Below are 19,378 nucleotides of genomic sequence, written 5' to 3' on the forward strand. Positions count from 1 at the left end.
AGATGATCGCGCAGGTGAATAAGCCGGATGTGGAGGTCCTGGGCTGGCGTGGTTACACGTGGTCTGCGGTTGTGAGGCTGGTTGGACGTACTGCCAAATTCTCTAAAACACCGTTTGAGGCGGTTTATGATAGAGAAATTAACATTAAATTCTCTGGCAACAGCTCTGGTGGACATTTCTGCAGTCAGCATGCCAATTGCACGCTCCCTCAAAACTTGAGACATCTGTGGCATTGTGTTGTGTGACAAAACTGCACATTTTAGAGTGGCATTTTATTGTCCCCAGCACAAGGTGCACCTGTGTAATGATCATTCCATTTAATCAGCTTCTTGATATGCCACACCTGTCAGGTAGATGGATTATCTTGGCAAAGGAGAAATGCTCACTAACAGGGATGTACAGTGCATTCGGAAAGTATTCAGACCCCTTGACTTTTTCCACATTTTGTTACATTACAGCCTTATTCTAAAATGGATTAAATTGTCCCCCCCCCCCTCATCAATCTACACACAATACCCCATAATGACAAAGTGAAAAACAAGTTTTTAGATTTTTTTTGCAAATGTATAAAATGTATTAAAAAAACTGAAATATCACATTTACATAAGTATTTAGACCCTTTACTCAGTACTTTGTTGAAGCACCTTTGGAAGCAATTACAGCATAAAGTCTTGGGTATGACGCTGCAAGCTTGGCACACCTGTAGATCCTCTCAAGCTCTGTCAGGTTGGATGGGGAGCGTCGCTGCACAGCTATTTTCAGGTCTTTCCAGAGATGTTCAATTGGGTTCAAGTCCAGGCTCTGGCTGGGCCACTCAAGGACATTCAGCAACTAGTCCCAAAGCCACTCCTGCGTTGTCTTGGCTGTGTGTTTAGAGTTGTCCTGTTGAAAGGTGAACCTTCACCCCAGTCTGAGGTCCTGCAAGCTCTGGAGCAGGTTTTCATCAAGGATCTCTATGTACTTTGCTCTGTTCATCTTTCCCTCGATCCTGACTAGTCTCCCAGTCCCTGCTGCTGAAAAACATCCCCACCACATGATGCTGCCACCACCATGCTTCACCATAGGAATAGTGCCAGGTTTCCTTCAGACATGATGCTTGGCATTCAGGCCAAAGAGTTCAATCTTGGTTTCATCAGAAAAATAATCTTGCTTGAGAGTCCATTAGGTGCCTTTTGGCAAACTCCAAGCGGGCTGTCATGTGCCTTTTACTGAGGAGTGGCTTCCGTCTTGCCACACTTACCAAACCTCTTAAGGATCGGACACTTTTTTCAATTTTCGCCTAAAATGACATACCCAAATCTAACTGCCTGTAACTCAAGACCTGAAGCAAGCATATGCATATTCTTGACACCATTTGAAAGGAAACACTTTCAGGTTTGTGGAAAATGTGAAATTAATGAAGGACAATATACACATTAGATCTGGTGAAAGATAATACAAACATCTCAAGGATGATCAATGGAAACAGGATGAACCAGAGCTCAATTTTGAGTCTCATAGGAAAGGGTCTAAATACTTATGTAATTAAGGTTTTTCTGTGCTAGAGCAGGATGAGCCAAGTAAAGCCCCCCTGACCAAACCCTCCTCTAACCCTGAAGATGCTGGGACAATTGTGCGCTGCCCTATGAAACTCCGGGTCTGTAGTAACTCCTCAAGCACTGCAATCCAATGCCTTAGACCACTGCACCACTCACTCGGGTAGCAATGTTATGCAGAATTTGCGGCGAAATGTGTATTGAGCAAATATCTTCATCAGCAGCAGAAAATACAATTATTTTCAATTGTGAAAAACAAATTCCAGTTAATTAAAAGTATTGGGGCTCCACCACGCGGGCAAGACGGCAGGGAATTGACGCACATAGGCTTCTACACTTAGCACCCCTCCGGCTTTACAACTTTATGGCACAAGACTGGGTCACTGGTTCCTTCTTGTGGACATCCCATCCTTATCACAGCACCATGTTCGGGTTTGAGTCATGCTGTGTACCTTTGAATCTCATATGAAGATGGATATTTCCTTGAAAGTGCAAATTCTGCATGACATTTCAGATTAGGTCATCTCTATTTAGGCTGTAAAGGTTTTATCTGTTATTGGTCATCATGGGTATTATATGACTAATGATAAGATTGGATAGACTACATACATACCTGACACTGATGATCTCTTGAAAAGGCTGATTTATCACCAGTCTGAGTATTAAGATCAGCTAACAGCTGTCTGCCTTCAGCCTTACATAATACGCTTTACAATGTAAAAGGTTGCGTTAACAGTTTTCTTAAAAAGAGCACAGGGCAACCGACTGCAAACAGAATATGCTTTCTGATGAGCCAAATGAATACCCCACGAACAATACTTCACAATCATGCTTTATTCTGGTTGATTTAAAAAATAAAATAAAAATTGAATAGAAGGTTAACCTGTTTTAACAGCACTCACACAAGCAGTACATTGTCCTCTTCTCCAGACTAGATGTATTCCACTTTCTTCATTTTAGGAAATGAAACTATACTTTTTCTTTACATTTCTGTCACTTCATCTTAATTAAATATAATTTATTGGTTTTTAACTTCAAACAAAAACTTCATTGATTGTCAACACAAATTCTAGCTTAGCACCAGTACAATAAAACTGTACTTTTGCTTGTTAAAATACTGTTTGCAATAAGGGGAGAAAAAGAAACATCTCAGGAAGGATAAAGGGATCCTGAATTGTACATTTCAAATGAAGCACCAACCATACAAAGCAATTTTTCATAAATTGTTTGTCAGATACACAAGAGGTCAAATATATGAATGACTATTAAATTAAGCACAAACAACAGTGTGAATAAAACACACGCCACATAACACAACGGAGTCCGCCCATAGCCCCATGAGGAGGGATTAGCAAGGCGCAGTAAAACAATACCTTTCCTATCCCTCCTGCGAGTCACTCTTATGCAGCAAAGTGAAGAGTGGCAGTCAGAACAGAGGACGCTGGTCTCCCCAGACGCGATGTGGCACTTCTATTCCCGCTCCCATCATCTGGTAAACAGGAGGAGGGAATAAAACTACAGGGACACCTTTCCATCTGTTGAGATCTGTAAACAAGTATTCATTCTCAAGTTCAACTAAATCAATCCATGATCTGAGGGTAATAAGCCTACAGGTAGATGCTTGGTGAAATCATGTGCACTGCAAAATGAAAGACAAAAGAAAAGTAACACAAATCGAATGGTCATCTACTTAGCAAACTTGAGAGTGCTGTGTGGTTGAAATGCATGACTGTGGTTCTATGGTTCTGTTGGCTGGGCAGATTGTGTGTCTGTGTGTGTGGGTCCGTGATCTCTTCTCTGTGGGTCTCTGGGTCTCCCATTTTAACAGAGGAACCATCTGGCCCTGGGGCCTTCCTGCCACTGTTAGCTGGCCTGGCTGTAAGCCTTTTAGCTGCACGCAAGAGTTCACCGAGATAAAAGCCTTGGATTATCTCCCACCCAAAAATATTATATTTCCTACAGGAACAAACAAACTGAACAAAACCACAAAAAATAAAATCCTAAACATAATCCATCCCTTGCCACACGAATACATTAATACCAAATGTGATCACTCTGATGGCAAGATATACATATAGTACCATATACATACAGAATCATAAAAAAGATTGTTCCAGAATATTTCTTGGGTCCTGAAAAATACCTAGATTGGAACCTGAAATCTGCTCTCCAGCACCGAGCACCCACACCCATCCTCAAGGTGGTGCTGCCTTGACCCCCATTTCTCCTCAATGTGGAAGTCCCAGGTCATTAGTGAGGTGTGTTCTTCCCAGTGGTGTAGACCAGTGGAGGCTGCTGAGGGGAGGACGGCTCATAATAATGGCCGGTAACGGAGCAAATGGAATGGCATTAAACACATGTAAACCATGTGTTTGATGCATTTGATACCATTCCACAAATTCCACTCCAGCCTTTATCACGAGCACATAGTCCCCAATTAAGGTGCCACCAGCCTCCTGTGGCGTAGACATTGTTTGGTATTACCATACCACAACCACCATTACAACGGCTGCAGCCTCCCAACATTGTTAATTTTAATCTGCTGTTTGCGGGAGGTTAGGGTGAGACTGAGGACGTGTAAGGGAACAGTTGGGATGTGTGAGGGGCTGTGAGAGAGCAGGGGGGGCTACCGACTGCAGGGCGTGGCTGTATCCATCCTGTCCCCTTCCTCCTCGTCCTCGTCTTCCTGTAGAATGTGAATGGAGGAACCCAGCAGTCCCTGGAGCTCCGGGACACAGCGGACCAGCTCCACTGGCCCCTCTCCCTCTTCCTGAGGCTGTGCAGAGGCTGTGCTCACTTGGCTGACAGACACCTGCCTACACATCTCTGTTTGCGCCAGGCTCACCACCTCCAAGTGCGGGTACCGCGCCCGGAATATCCGGGAAGACATCTTCAGCCGCTTCAGGACGTCCGTCAACAGGAACCAATTGCAAAAGCTGTCAGAGACAAACGTAGGGTTGGTATTAGAACTAGCTGAGCCTATCCAACAAGCTGATAGCTGAAGAGCGGTTTGAAGTATTTCAAAAGGTGCTTCGGGGTTTAAAATAGTAAGGAACAAAAAGCACTGGATTATGGGTGGAAAAGGTATGACTGTGTGTGTGAATGATTGTGTTGACAGGTGATTTTCTGCTCTGGTGTTGACTCACCCCTGGGTTAATGACACTTGGACATGGTAACAGGGTAAGAGGGGCTCGGAAGAGAACTCAAACATGAGACAGTCCCTATCAGAATCTCTCTCCTTCCTTCCCTCGTCCTCCTCCTCCACCCGCTGAGAGAGCAGGAAGTCCCAGCATGCCTCCTGGCCATTCTCTGAAAATGTAGTGACGTGAGCTCAGGACGGCCAGGAGAACTTGATTCACCTTTGTTCTAAGGACAATAAGCCTCTTGTTTCACCATGGGCTAAAGGCTCCCCCTAGTGGACTGTCCTGTTCATACCAACCACACTACGCATTCTTATCACAACATATACAAGTCATAGCACAGATAAGAGTGGATACATAGCAGTGGATGCAGAGGTCAATTGTGAGGAAAAGAAACCAATCAAACTAAGGCTTTTTACCAAACACGGAGCTGCTGTAGAAGTCCCATGGCAGACTGGGGTCCTGGTCACTTCTCCCCTCCAGGTCTGTGAAGTATTCTGAAACAAAGCAGATCCAGGGTCAGATTAAAACTCCACCAAGCACTCCTCTGTGATGTTCAGAAAAGGACAGACTGATGTGTGTCACAGGGGTCACAAGTGATGATGACAGGTTAGAGTACCTTTGAGGAAGGTCTTCATGCTGGGGCTCTGGGCCAGTTTGACCGCCGTCTGTCCGGAGTAGGTAGCCAGGGTGGGATCAGCCCCGTGGTTCAGCAGCATCCACAGCTCAGGTAGGTTATCACTGGCTACTGCGTCATGGATGGGCCTGAAAATATACAATAACACATGTTACTTTTCTCGTTTCATCAACATACATATCAACAGCATTACAACGGATCTCATATAAGCCAAGCGTGAATGTCCAGAATGAAAGTCCTTTACTGCAGGCGTGACCATTCAGCTCAGGAGTGTATGGCATACAATATGCTCTCCAAGTCCGAGCCCTTATTAAGTGTTCAGAAATCATTAGATGCCCACCGTGTTCCGTCCTGGGCGCTGCAATTGACGTCGGCCCCGTGTTTCAGCAGCACCTGGACGATGTGGCTCCAGCCTCGAGAGCACGCCTCGTGGAGAGCCGTGTAACCTGCGTTGTCACGCCGATTGACCTCCCGCACATCTTTTTCCAGACAGTAGAGCACCACGTCCTGCAGGAGGGACAGCAGGGGTTTAACATCACAATATATAATTCAATATATATATATATATATATATTATATAAATAACACTTGTCTTTTCGTGCAAGCACTGACTGATCCATTTTTTGTTGTTGATTGATTTTATTATTATATTGTCCTGTATCTTCAGGATGCCCAGCACACTTGGACTTATAAGACACTCTATTTGCTGTGGCAAAATTAAATAAATAAATAAAGTCTATTTATGTTCACATACACTACATGGCCAAAGGTATGTGGACACCTGCTGGTCAAACATCTCATTCTAAAATCATGGGCGTTAATATGGAATTGGTCCCCACTTTGCAGCTTTAACAGCCTCCACTCTTCTGGGAAGGCTTTCCACTAGATGTTGGAACATTGCTGAGGGGACTTGTTTCCATTCAGCCACAGAGCATTAATGAGGTTGGGCACTGATGTTGGGCAATTATGCCTGGCTTGCAGTCGGCATTACAATTCATCCCAAAGGTGTTCGATGGGGTTGAGGTCGGGGCTCTGTGCAGACCAGTCAAGTTCTTCCACACCAATCTTGACAAACGATTTATGTATGGACCTCGCTTTGTGCACGGGAGCACTGTCATGCTGAAACAGGAAAAGGCCTTCCCAAAATTGTTGCCACAATGTTGGAAGCACAGAATCGTCTAGAATGTCATTGTATGCTGTAGTGTTAATATTTCCCTATACTGTAAATAAAGGGCCTAGCCCAAACCATGAAAAACAGCCCCATACCATTGTTCCTCCACCAAACTTACAGTTGGCACTATGCATTCAGGCAGGTACCGTTATACTGGCATCTGCCAAACCCAGATTCGTCCGTCGGACTGCCAGATGGTGAAGAATGATTTATCACTACAGAGAACGCGTTTCCACTGTAGGCGAGCTTTACACCACTCCAGCCGTGTGGCTGAAATAGCCAAATCTACTAATTTGATGGGGTGTCCACAATCTTTTGGCCATGTAGTGTACAACATACTGATTTTGCTGATAACTATTTAATTGAAAATGTCTTTACTATGATGACCGTGATATATAGTATAACTAGCTATCTTAAGATGAGTACACTAACTAACTGTAATTTAGCGCCTGCTAAATTATTCAAATGTAAATGTAATGTGTGATAAACTGAAACATCATTGGGTTAGGGTCTAGTATGGGGTATGGGGCCCACCACACCGGAGTAATGGTAGGGCGAAAAGCGTTGAGCATGAATGCAGGCAGGTGATTGGGTGGAGCAGTAGAGCAGTACCAGGTAGCCCAATCGGGCAGCTCTTTGTAGCAGAGTCTCCCCGGCGTTCTTGTTGACAATGAGCCGGCGAACCTCTGGAGGAACAGGTCTGCTAGGGGGAGACTCTAGTACCCCTCCCCTCCCTGAGGTCCCCTTCTTACTGGCTGGAGGGGAGGACGAGCACTTAGGGGTAGCCTGGAGGCCTGCTGGTTTCTTAGCGTCGGGGCTGTCATCATCCGTTGCCACAGAGGCAGGGCGCTTTCCCAAGCTGCAACGTTTGGTCTTGAGCTGCTTAAAAAAATAAACATTTTGCAGGGTAATGAGAAAGTAATGTGTGACGGAGAGTCACAGCAAGGACGAATGGCCTCACACTCTGCGCTGGAGGAAATCAGCTGCCAGAGCACAAAAAAAATGTAATATGTTGTAGTAGCGATTTGCGCCACAAGGGGGAACCATAGCTAAGCCTTTAGGCTCATCACAGCACACTAAATCTCACAACAAGGATCTGTTTGGCAGGAAACACAAAGTCCAGACCTATGGCCTCTGCGATGGATGCCGCTGAACTTCCTACCTTCTTGGGCTCATCTGTGTCACTCAAGTGCTTGCTCTTGAACTTCCTCTTCCCAGAGGGTTTGTCGCTGGGCTCTGGGGAGGTCTCTCTCTCCGGGCGCCGCACCGACCCAGAGCGGGTGAACGAGGGCCTCCTGGGATCAGGCTCTGGGCTGGTGCCACGGCAGGTCAGAGTGGCACTGAGGCGTGGGTACATGGCAGCCGTCAAATCTACAGAAACACAGAAAATATTTACTCAATGGTTCTAAGCAGTGTATTGGATGTTATTTAAACATGTTGTGTAAACGACAGACTAACATGAAGCTACAAGACAAGAAAACAATGAGACCAGAACCAAAGCCCCATCACATTAAACATGCCTTCCATCTCTCCTGAAGTGTGCCATGCTAAATAAACGGTGGGTTAACAGCACTTTAAGGATATATGGATGTTTTAACATAATAAGCTGCAAATAATGGGAAGCTACTGCATACGAAACCAGTTACACTGTATACAGTTCTATTCAGTCATTCAACTCGTACCAACTTTGCCTTGTGTAAGGCCCACTGTGATATTAACCACATCCAGACAAACCTGCAGCTGCTTCTATTTGTTCCATTTCCAGGTGAACAGTACCTGATTCAGATTGAGTGCCCTGCCTGGTGGTGACAGATCTCTCCTCCCCCTCTCCGTCTCCATCCCTGTCTTTCCCCGTGATGTACTCCCCATTCTGGTATTTCCTGTTCCGGCAGCGGGACCGTTTCTTGTGTTTGAGGGCGTCTCCCTCAGTGCTGGGGGCGGGTCTGGCCTTGCCCTGGGCTGCCTTCTCAGGCAGGGGGTTGGTGCGCGGTCTGCCCCTGGGCCGGCGGGCAGGCTGGAGAGGAGGGGCTGTAGGGGAGTGGGGGAGATTTGGGGGAGGTGGAGGAGCAAAGCCCCAGTCGTCCAGCCAAGCCTCATCACCCCTCCGTCGGCCCCTCCTCAGCCTGGGGGTGGAGCTCTCTGAGCACGCTGGCTCCTTATTGGGTCTTCCAGGGCTGCTGAAGGAGACTGGGGTCTCAGAGCACTGGGGACTGGGGAGAGGACTGCTCGCATTACCTGTGAAACCTACTTCAAAACCTACTGCAAAACAACGTGGGCAGAGGAATCATAATAAAGGATTTGTGATTAGATCTTTGGCTGATGTAGTACGTGAAGTTCTAATCTATCAGAAGAGACAGAAATACCTGGTTTGTTGTGAGCACTCTGCTTGTTATCAGTGGGGCTGCTCTTCTCCCTGCTAGTGTTCTCTCCCTCCTCCCTGTGTGGGGATGGTTCAGCCAGCGACAGACTGTGCTCCAGTACAGGTGCACATGGCTTCTTCTGTGGCAACACACAAGGGACAGAGTGAGAGCACTAAATGGGCCATTCAGGCAATTGATCGTAAAAGCTTTGATGGTAACGGAGAGCATATGGACTGTATAAGCACTGAATTGCCTTTGTATTTCAATCAGTATACTTGAATCATAATACAGACATGTAAGTTGATGGGTGGTTGATATTTCACATATTTTTTTCAATTCTGCTTCATTCTAAATGCGGACAAGTGTGTGAATGTAATACCCGTCTATCTTTGTTCAACCAACAAAACAGAATAATGTCATTGTACAACACATAATCAAAACAACACACCTTGATGGAATTGTAAATATTACAAAAGCAGAATAACAACTTACCTTTTTGGGACGTGGTTCTTTCTTAACTGGAGTGGTCTCTTGGCCTGGCTTTTTCTTCACTGGCACTACAACCTTCTTTGAAGGGTCCAGTGATGACTTCTCCTTTTCCGGCTTCCTTGGACTAGGGGACTTCTTCTGTTTGGTGAAGGCAGCTTTTGGTTTGGTGGGAGACTCCTCTTTAGTTCCATTGGTCTTCTTCTCCACCTCGGCTAACCCTGCACACTGGCCAGTGAGGATGGATAGGGCAATCCCCTCCAATTTAGCACGGGGATCGAGACCAGCAGGGGCCATATTCTCCTCCTTCACCGTTCCTCCCTCCAACTCCTGGGCTAATTTGCTGTCCATCCTGTTTCTGTTAGCTGAACCACTACTTCCAAAGACCTGTATCTCTTTTCCACCTGCCTGCTCCCCCAGTTTAACATGTTTCTCAGAGCTCTTTTCTCTGCACTCAGAGACACCCGTTTTCTCAAGTTTGTTCATAACTTGCGTGGAATACCCTTTAGAGGAAAGTGTCTCTTTGTTCTCCACGGATCTGATAGGTGGACATCCAAAGGCAGCAGTCTGACGGAACAATGTGTCCTGGCCCACTGTGTGGGAGCTCACCACAGCCTTTCTGGATGCCATAGGCGATAGATGGCAGTATCCCTCGCCAGTCAATGCAGTGTTCTCTAGAGCTTTTTGCTTCACTATGGACTCAAGGTTGGACAGCGGGGACATTCTGGACAGGCTTTGATGGGCACTCTGAAATTTGGGACCTTCTGAACCTGTGGCCCCCTTGACTTTGGGAGTCCCTTGACTGATCTTTCTCTGAACAGAAGCACCTTGGTAAGGAAGAAGTGGTGGTTGCTGCCATAATGGCTTGACGACAGTGAGGGAGTATGGGATTGCTGCTTTGACACTTGCAGATTTCTGATAAGAGTGTGAGTTGGTAGAGCCGGGCAGAGCTGTGGAAAAAGCCCCCTTAAAGGGACAGCTTTCTGTTACAGCTGGGCTGGTACTGTTAGGGTGCTTGATACCATGAACGTGCTGGTTGCTCTTCGTCATGAACAATGCCTTCTTTCCCCTTGTGGCCAGGTGTTCCCCTTGGTCAATGATAGAGATAGTCTCTTGTCTAGCGAAAGTCTGGAACTCGTCCTCAAAGGACCCCTTCCCATCTTTGCTACGTAGGGTGGAAGCAAGTATGGGGCTGGCCACACCTACATAGGTTCCTGGGAGGTTATTAATAGGGCCTTGAGAGCAACCTTTGACCCAGGATGATTTGGGTTCCAAACCCTGGTGATTTAGGGGCCTGCTGCTCTGCTTCTGATAAGCCCCATTTCTGTGGGTGTCGGGTAGGATTGGGTATGGCCTCTTTGGATGGAGGGCACCTTTCTGACATGCCTCGTTATGGAGATGCTCTGTGGTGGCAACTGTGTTTGGAGGGTCTTTGACCGCTTTTGGCCTCTTCGACTTGGCGGACAGGTCGAGGGGCACGTCCCTTGCTTCAGTCGGGCAAGTGACCGCATGGTCCTTAGCAGCAGACGAAGCCTTCAGTTTTAGAAAGCCTACAGATGTCTTGTCTGCACTGCGGTGCGAAGGGCCTTTCTCCACATGGTTCAGCAGCCTGCCCTGAGTGGTGATGCTGGCCAGTGAAGGGCCACAGCAGATGGCAGCGGTGGGAGACAATGTGAAGCGGGTTGGTGGGGCAGAGCCTAATGCTGGGAGAGTGATAGTGGGAGAAGCCACCACTGAGGCGATGGAGGATTTCTGCTCCCCTCCAGCTGTGGAGCTCTTGCTACTGGACGTCGACTTACATTTGAGTTTGTGTGTTGCGGTGGGTGTTTTCTTTTCAAGCGCTGGACTTCGACCCACTGAGAAGTGATATGGATAGGTCCGCAGCAGTGGTGCCACGCCAGCAGCTGTGCTTTGTGGTTGACTCCCCTTCTGAAACTGGCTGCCTGTGGCTTCTCGCAATGCTGCGATCTGACCCAAAGCGGGTGGAAGAGTGATTTTGCAGAGTGGGGATGAAAAGTTAGTGGAGGGAAGAAAAGCAACATGCTGGCCTGGTTTAAATAGTGTTGAGCACTGAAAACCAGCTTGAAGACCAATCACTGGCTGGGTCTGAGTATGTGGTTTCTTATTGGACATCACACTGCTGTGACTTGGGTTAACTAGGTCCTCAGGGCTGTTCTTTGTACCACACGGCCACTGATGTGTGGGAACGACCCCAGCACCATCAGCCTTGGGTTTAGGGACCTCTGATCTCTTCTTGTCGGCTCTCTTGTCAGAGCTAATGAGGGGAGGGCCTGACGTTGGAGCATTGTTGTGTTCTTGCGGGGGATGGACAACTGGGCAATGGTTGAAGTTGCTAGGGTCTGAACAGACGTTGATCTGCGTTTTACAGTCTGTTGCTGTGGTGGTCTTATTTGACTGACTGATGGGCACATCTCCTCTGAGCTCAGGGGGCAGCGTCTGAGGGGGATTCCCCACCATGCTCGCAGACACTTTAATGGGAGCACCGATCTCTCGGCTCACCGTGCCTCCATCCCCTACATTCATTGGAGTGGGATCCACCTAGATAACAAGAAAGGTACATAAAGCCCATGTTCACTGCTCATGCATAGATCTCTCAGGTAAAGCACCATAGCATAATCTGTGAAGCGTACAGCTCACTCAGTCAGTGATCAGGCACAACAATTACCTGCATATGCGTTTCCTTAACACAACATTTCTTAGGTGTAGTTGACCTCAGGTCTGCAGCAAGGTCTTCCTCTGTATAGGATGCTATGCTGTTGAATGAGCATATTTTCATTAACATAAAACAAAGCTGTAACTGCATTAGATTATAAAAAACCATGTCAAACATTCTGGAAAAGAGACAATTGTACAGATATTGCATTCATTTTCATCATGGTAACATTGGCTAATACAACCGAAACTGGTCAAAATGGCTGATTATTTTTAGCTCATGGGTCTTGTCATAGGAGAGGTTAGAAAAATATGAGTAACCTTGTAGTGTTGTGAAACCGTTTAGCCAGCCTACTGCTTACACTACCAAATATTCATAAAAGTAGTACACATTTATGTTAAGTTGGCACATTTAGGCTAGACATAATTGTTTAACGATTTTCGGGGGATTTGTTGAGAAAGTGCTTGATTGTTTTCTATGTGTAAAGGCTTGCACATGCATCACACTAAATGTGGATGTAGCGTTCGTCTGCCGATCATTCCCCGCCTTTAGGGACCACCCGCTGTAGACGTCTGACTGCCGACAATGAACATACTCGATTCGCAAATTACATTCAGAGGTGCTAAGTACTCTCAGCCAGCAAACACTATTGGTGTGTCTCAGCCCAAAGAGAAGCTTGATGACGAGAGATGGCACTGTCCTCAGTGTCACACTCCAGGAAGGCTTGGATGTTGAAGTAAAAATATACGTTATATATTACTTTACTTTTTTTTACTCTTTGCTATGTTATTCTTATAAAGAAAAATGCAATATTGGTACAAGGCATATTTGCCAATAACTTTCACTTACTCTATATTTATATTTTGTAGTTCAGCTATGAGTAGGCCTATTTGCATGGACATAAAGAACATTGGCGTTGATGGTTTGCCCTCGACTCGGGCCGGGATGATACCAGTATCATAAAACTCGTTAGTATCGAGGAAACAAAACAACGAAGTAGATTTGACTTCTTTAGGAGAACAGCCCTAATGTTGGAAACAAACATCATTATGTTGTCATCCAGAGTGACATGTATTTATTTTCCAAGCTACAGCACACAATATTTTACATAAAGTGGTTTTTAGTTTTTGAAATTCCATGGAAAAAATATTGCGATACTGGTATCGTCACAACCCTACTCTTAGCTAAGGGAATTTGGCACATATTGCTTTAAAGATGGAAACCATATTTTATGACATCTCTCACAGTTCTCCTTAGTGTTGAACGGATAGACTCGGTCAGTGCTGACCAAGTCATGCATGCTGCAGCACAGTGGACTGTCTGAGACCACAGAGAGAAGAAGAAACATGGGCAGCAGGTGGCGGTAGCATTCTGAAATCCCTATACCAAACTCATTCAAGCGGCCTCAATCCTCAACCCATTTCCAGCTCATTTAAGAAATCAATCCAAGAGTCAATGGGAAGAGTACTTGAGGAATAACGTCATATAGTGTAATTCAAATTCTTAACTACAGATACTCTATTATCAAGAATGAATCCTACAGTGGATACATCTCAAAGCAAGGGAGAGTAAAGAAGACTCAAAATGCAAGTCTAGCTTCTGTATCCCTGCCATGATGCCCACATTCCAAAGTAAAGAGAGCAGTTAGCAATGACATCTCATCAGATAGGCCAGGAGACTATAACAAGGGCCATAGACATCAAAACTATGAAATAACACATATGGAATCATGTAGTAACCAAAAAAGTGTTAAACAAATCTAAATATAATTTAGATTCTTCAAAGTAGCCACCCTTTGCTTTGATGACAGCTTTGCACACTATTGGCATTCGCTCAACCAACTTCACCTGGAATGCTTTTCCAACAGTCTTGAAGGACTGGGCACTTGTTGGCTGTTTTTCCTTCACTCTGCAGTCCAACTCATACCAAACCATCTCAATTGGGTTGAGGTCGGGTGATTGTGGAGGCAGGTCACCTGATGCAGCACTCCATCACTCTCCTTCTTGGTCAAAAAGCCCTTACACAGCCTGGAGGGGTGTTGGGTCATTGTCCTGTTGAAAAACAAATGATAGCCCCACTAAGGGCAAACCAGATGGGATGGCGTTACGTTGCAGAATGCTGTGGCAGCCATGCCAGCTGAGTGCGCCTTGAATTCTAAATAAATCACTGAGTGTCACTAGCAAAGCACCCCCACGCCATCACACCTCTTCCTCCATGCTTCACGGTGGGAACCACACATGCAGAGATAATCCGTTCACCTACTCTGCGTCTCAGAAAGACAAGGCAGTTGGAAACAAAAATCTTAAATTTGGACTCATCAGACCAAAGGACAGATTTCCACCGGTCTAATGTCCATTGCTCGTGTTTCTTGGCCCAAGCAAGTCTCTTCTTCTTATTGGTGTCGTTTAGTAGTGGTTTCTTTGCAGCAAATCGACCATGAAGGCATGATTCATGCAGTCTCCCCTGAACAGTTGATGTTCAGATGTGTCTGTTACTTGAACTACATTAAGCATTTATTTGGGCTGCAATTTCAGAGGCTGGTAACTCTAAGTAACTTATCCTTTGCAGGAGAGGTAACTCTGGATCTTCCTTTTCCTGTGGTGGTCCTCATGAGAGTCAGTTTCACCATTGCGCTAGATGGTTTTTGCATCTGCACTTGAAGAAACCTTCAAAGCTCTTGAAGATTTCCATACTGACTGACCTTCATGTCTTAAAGTAATGATGGACTGACGTTTCACTTTGCTTATTTGAGCTGTTCTTCCCATAATATGGACTTGGTATTTTACCAAATAGGGCTATCTTCTGTATACCACCCCTACCTTGTCACAACACAACTGATTTGCCTAAAACGCATTACGAATGAAATAAATTCCACAAATTAACACCTGTTAATTGAAATGCATTCCAGGTGACTACATCATGAATCTGGAGAATGACAAGAGTATGCAAAGCTGTCATCAAGGCAAAGGATGGCTACTTTGAAGAATCTCTAATCTAAAATATATTTTGATTTGTTTAACACTTTTTTGGTTACCACATGATTCCATATGTGTTATTTCATAGTTTTGATGTCTTCACTATTATCCTACAATGTAGAAAATAGTACAAATAAAGAAAAACCCTTGAATGAGTTGGTGTCCAAACATGACTGGTACTGTAAGTATTCCCACCCGAGTCAATACTTTGTATACTGAACAAAAATATTTACTCAACATGCAACAATTTCAACGATTTTACTAAGTTACAGTTCATATAAGGAAATGAGTCAATTGAAAAAAATTAATTAGCCCATAATCTACGGATTTTACGAGACTGGGAATACAGATATGCATCTATTGGTCACAGACACCAGATACCATGGATCAGAAAACCAGTCAGTATCTGGTGTAACCACCATTTGTCTCATGCAGCTCGACACATCTCCTTCACATAGAGTTGATCAGGCTGTTGATTTGGGCCTGTGGAATATTGTCCTACTCCTCTTCAATGGCTGTGCGAAGTTGCTGGATATCCAGAGCATCCCAAACATGGTATATACAGTGCCTTGCGAAAGTATTCGGCCCCCTTGAACTTTGCGACCTTTTGCCACATTTCAGGCTTCAAACATAAAGATATAAAACTGTATTTTTTTGTGAAGAATCAACAACAAGTGGGACACAATCATGAAGTGGAACGACATTTATTGGATATTTCAAACTTTTTTAACAAATCAAAAACTGAAAAATTGGGGGTGCAAAATTATTCAGCCCCCTTAAGTTAATACTTTGTAGCGCTACCTTTTGTTGCGATTACAGCTGTAAGTCGCTTGGGGTATGTCTCTATCAGTTTTGCACATCGAGAGACTGAAATTTTTTCCCATTCCTCCTTGCAAAACAGCTCGAGCTCAGTGAGGTTGGATGGAGAGCATTTGTGAACAGCAGTTTTCAGTTCTTTCCACAGATTCTCGATTGGATTTAGGTCTGGACTTTGACTTGGCCATTCTAACACCTGGATATGTTTATTTTTGAACCATTCCATTGTAGATTTTGATTTATGTTTTGGATCATTGTCTTGTTGGAAGACAAATCTCCGTCCCAGTCTCAGGTCTTTTGCAGACTCCATCAGGTTTTCTTCCAGAATGGTCCTGTATTTGGCTCCATCCATCTTCCCATCAATTTTAACCATCTTCCCTGTCCCTGCTGAAGAAAAGCAGGCCCAAACCATGATGCTGCCACCACCATGTTTAACAGTGGGGATGGTGTTCAGGGTGATGTTGAAAGCTGTGTTGCTTTTACGCCAAACATAACGTTTTTCATTGTTGCCAAAAAGTTCAATTTTGGTTTCATCTGACCAGAGCACCTTCTTCCACATGTTTGGTGTGTCTCCCAGGTGGCTTGTGGCAAACTTTAAACAACACTTTTTATGGATATCTTTAAGAAATGTCTTTCTTCTTGCCACTCTTCCATAAAGGCCAGATTTGTGCAATATACGACTGATTGTTGTCCTATGGACAGAGTCTCCCACCTCAGCTGTAGATCTCTGCAGTTCATCCAGAGTGATCATGGGCCTCTTGGCTGCATCTCTGATCTGTCTTCTCCTTGTATGAGCTGAAAGTTTAGAGGGACGGCCAGGTCTTGGTAGATTTGCAGTGGTCTGATACTCCTTCCATTTCAATATTATCGCTTGCACAGTGCTCCTTGGGATGTTTAAATCTTTTTGTATCCAAATCCGGCTTTAAACTTCTTCACAACAGTATCTCGGACCTGCCTGGTGTGTTCCTTGTTCTTCATGATGCTCTCTGCGCTTTTAACGGACCTCTGAGACTATCACAGTGCAGGTGCATTTATACGGAGACTTGATTACACACAGGTGGATTGTATTTATCATCATTAGTCATTTAGGTCAACATTGGATCATTCAGAGATCCTCACTGAACTTCTGGAGAGAGTTTGCTGCACTGAAAGTAAAGGGGCTGAATAATTTTGCACGCCCAATTTTTCAGTTTTTGATTTGTTAAAAAAGTTTGAAATATCCAATAAATGTCGTTCCACTTCATGATTGTGTCCCACTTGTTGTTGATTCTTCACAAAAAAATACAGTTTTATATCTTTATGTTTGAAGCCTGAAATGTGGCAAAAGGTCGCAAAGTTCAAGGGGAACGAATACTTTCGCAAGGCACTGTAGGTGACATGTCTGGCGAGTATGCAGGTCATGTAAGAACTGGGACATTTTCAGCTTCCAGGAATTGTGTACAGATCCTTGCAACATGGGGCTGTGCATTATTATGCTGAAACATGAGTTGATGGCAGCGGATGAATGGCACGACAATGGCCCTCAGAATCTCGTCACGGTATCTCTGTGCATTAAAATTGTCATCAATAAAATGCAAATGTGTTGTGCCCATACCATAACCCCACCATGGGGCACTCTATTCACAACATTGACATCAGCAAACTGCTCACCCACACAAGCCATACATGTAGTCTACAGTTGTGAGGCCGGTTGGACGAGCTGCCAAATTCTCTAAAATTACGGAGGTGGCTTATGGTAGAGGAATGAACATTCAATTCTCTGGCAACAGCTCTGGTGGACATTCCTGCAGTCAGCATGCCAATAGCACGCTCGCTCAAAACTTGAGACGTCTGTGGCATTGTGTTGTGTGACAAAACTACAAAATATGCTTTTTGCACATTTTGGAAAATGTCAGGGATCTTTTATTTCAGTTCATGAAACATGGGACCAACACTTTGCATGTTATGTTCATATTTTTGTTCAGTTTACATACACTGAGTGTACAAAAGATTAAGAAACACTTGCTCTTTCCATGACATAGACTGACCAGGTCAAACTAGGATCCCTTATTGAGGTCACTAGTTAAATCCACTTCAAATCAGTGTAGACGAAGGGTAGGAGACAGGCTAACGAATGATTTTCAAGCATTGAGACATGGACTGTGTATGTGTGCCATTCAGAGGGTGAACGGCAAGACAAAAGATTGAAGTGCCTTTCATTGGGGTATGGTAGCAGGTGCCAGGCACACCAGTTTGAATGTGTCAAGAACTGCAACGCTACTAGGTTTTTCATGCTCAACAGTTTCCTGTGTGTATCAAGAATGGTCCACCACCCAAAGGACATCCAGCCAACTTGACCCAACTGTGGGAAGCATTGGAGTCAACATGGACAACCATCCCTGTGGAACGCTTGACAACTTGTAGAGTCCATGCCCTGATGAATCGAGGCTGTTCTGAGGGCAAAAGAGAGGGTGCAACTAAATATTACAAAGGTGTTTTTAATGTTTTGCATACTCAGTGTATATTTTGTACCCAATAAAGAAAATCTATTACGGGTCAACATGTAAATATTTCTCCCAGGCTTGATCAAAGCTCATAATTATTGATCTGACAGACTTTTAATTTCACCTGCCTCTTTGCAATCATGCACAGATTTTTTTTCCTGTTACAGTGGGGCAAAAAAGTATTTAGTCAGCCACTAATTGTGCAAGTTCTCCCACTTAAAAAGATGAGAGAGGCCTGTAATTTTCATCATAGGTACACTTCAACTATGACAGACAAAATGAAAAACAAAAATCCAGAAAATCACATTGTAGGATTGTTAATGAATTTATTTGCAAATTATGGTGGAAAATAAGTATTTGGTCAATAACAAAAGTTTATCTCAATACTTTGTTATATACCCTTTGTTGGCAATGACAGAGGTCAAACATTTTCTGTAAGTCTTCTCAAGGTTTTCACACACTGTTGCTGGTATTTTGGCCCATTCCTCCATGCAGATCTCCTCCAGAGCAGTGATGTTTTGGGGCTGTTGCTGGGCAACATGGACGTTCAACTCCCTCCAAAGATTTTCTATGGGGTTGAGATCTGGAGACTGGCTAGGCCACTCCAGGACCTTGAAATGCTTCTTACAAAGCCACTCCTTCATTGCCCAAGCGGTGTGTTTGGGATCATTGTAATGCTGAAAGACCCAGCCACGTTTCATCTTCAATGCCCTTGCTGGTGGAAGGTGGTTTTCACTCAAAATCTCACGATACATGGCCCCATTCATTCTTTCCTTTACAGAGATCAGCCATCCTGGTCCCTTTGCAGAAAAACAGCCCCAAAGCATGATGTTTCCACCCCCATGCTTCACAGTCAGTATGGTGTTCTTTGGATGCAACTCAGTATTCTTTGTCCTCCAAACATGATGAGTTGAGTTTTTACCAAAAAGTTGTATTTTGGTTTCATCTGACCAGATGGCATTCTCCCAATCTTCTTCTGGATCATCCAAATGCTCTCTAGCAAACTTCAGACGGGCCTGGACATGTACTGACTTAAGCAGGGGGACACGTCTGGCACTGCAGGATTTGAGTCCCTGGTGGCGTAGTGTGTTACTGATGGTA

At 44.7% G+C, this 19,378-nt stretch overlaps 1 protein-coding gene across 5 annotated transcripts in view; it reads right to left on the reverse strand.

Moving 5' to 3' along the window:
• Positions 1-2,349: 2,349 nt before the first annotated feature.
• Positions 2,350-19,378, reverse strand: part of LOC135545811 (BCL-6 corepressor-like protein 1) — a 33,824-nt gene continuing 16,795 nt past the window's right edge. For 3 of the 5 annotated variants that reach the window (XM_064973711.1, XM_064973715.1, XM_064973716.1), the window contains 11 exons: positions 12,016-12,103; positions 9,336-11,888; positions 8,847-8,982; positions 8,260-8,742; positions 7,646-7,854; positions 7,096-7,365; positions 5,653-5,819; positions 5,295-5,440; positions 5,095-5,172; positions 4,682-4,844; positions 2,350-4,471 (listed from right to left, as the gene is read on the reverse strand). In XM_064973711.1, the coding sequence (XP_064829783.1) occupies positions 4,162-4,471; positions 4,682-4,844; positions 5,095-5,172; positions 5,295-5,440; positions 5,653-5,819; positions 7,096-7,365; positions 7,646-7,854; positions 8,260-8,742; positions 8,847-8,982; positions 9,336-11,888; positions 12,016-12,103 (4,603 nt within the window). In that variant the 3' untranslated portion in view covers positions 2,350-4,161. The remainder of the gene's footprint in view (positions 4,472-4,681; positions 4,845-5,094; positions 5,173-5,294; positions 5,441-5,652; positions 5,820-7,095; positions 7,366-7,645; positions 7,855-8,259; positions 8,743-8,846; positions 8,983-9,335; positions 11,889-12,015; positions 12,104-19,378) is intronic. The other 2 variants (XM_064973714.1, XM_064973712.1) reach the window with 2 other exon arrangements.

The sequence above is a fragment of the Oncorhynchus masou genome, chromosome 9, assembly GCF_036934945.1.
Source record: "Oncorhynchus masou masou isolate Uvic2021 chromosome 9, UVic_Omas_1.1, whole genome shotgun sequence".
In the NCBI taxonomy this organism is placed as follows: domain Eukaryota; kingdom Metazoa; phylum Chordata; class Actinopteri; order Salmoniformes; family Salmonidae; genus Oncorhynchus; species Oncorhynchus masou.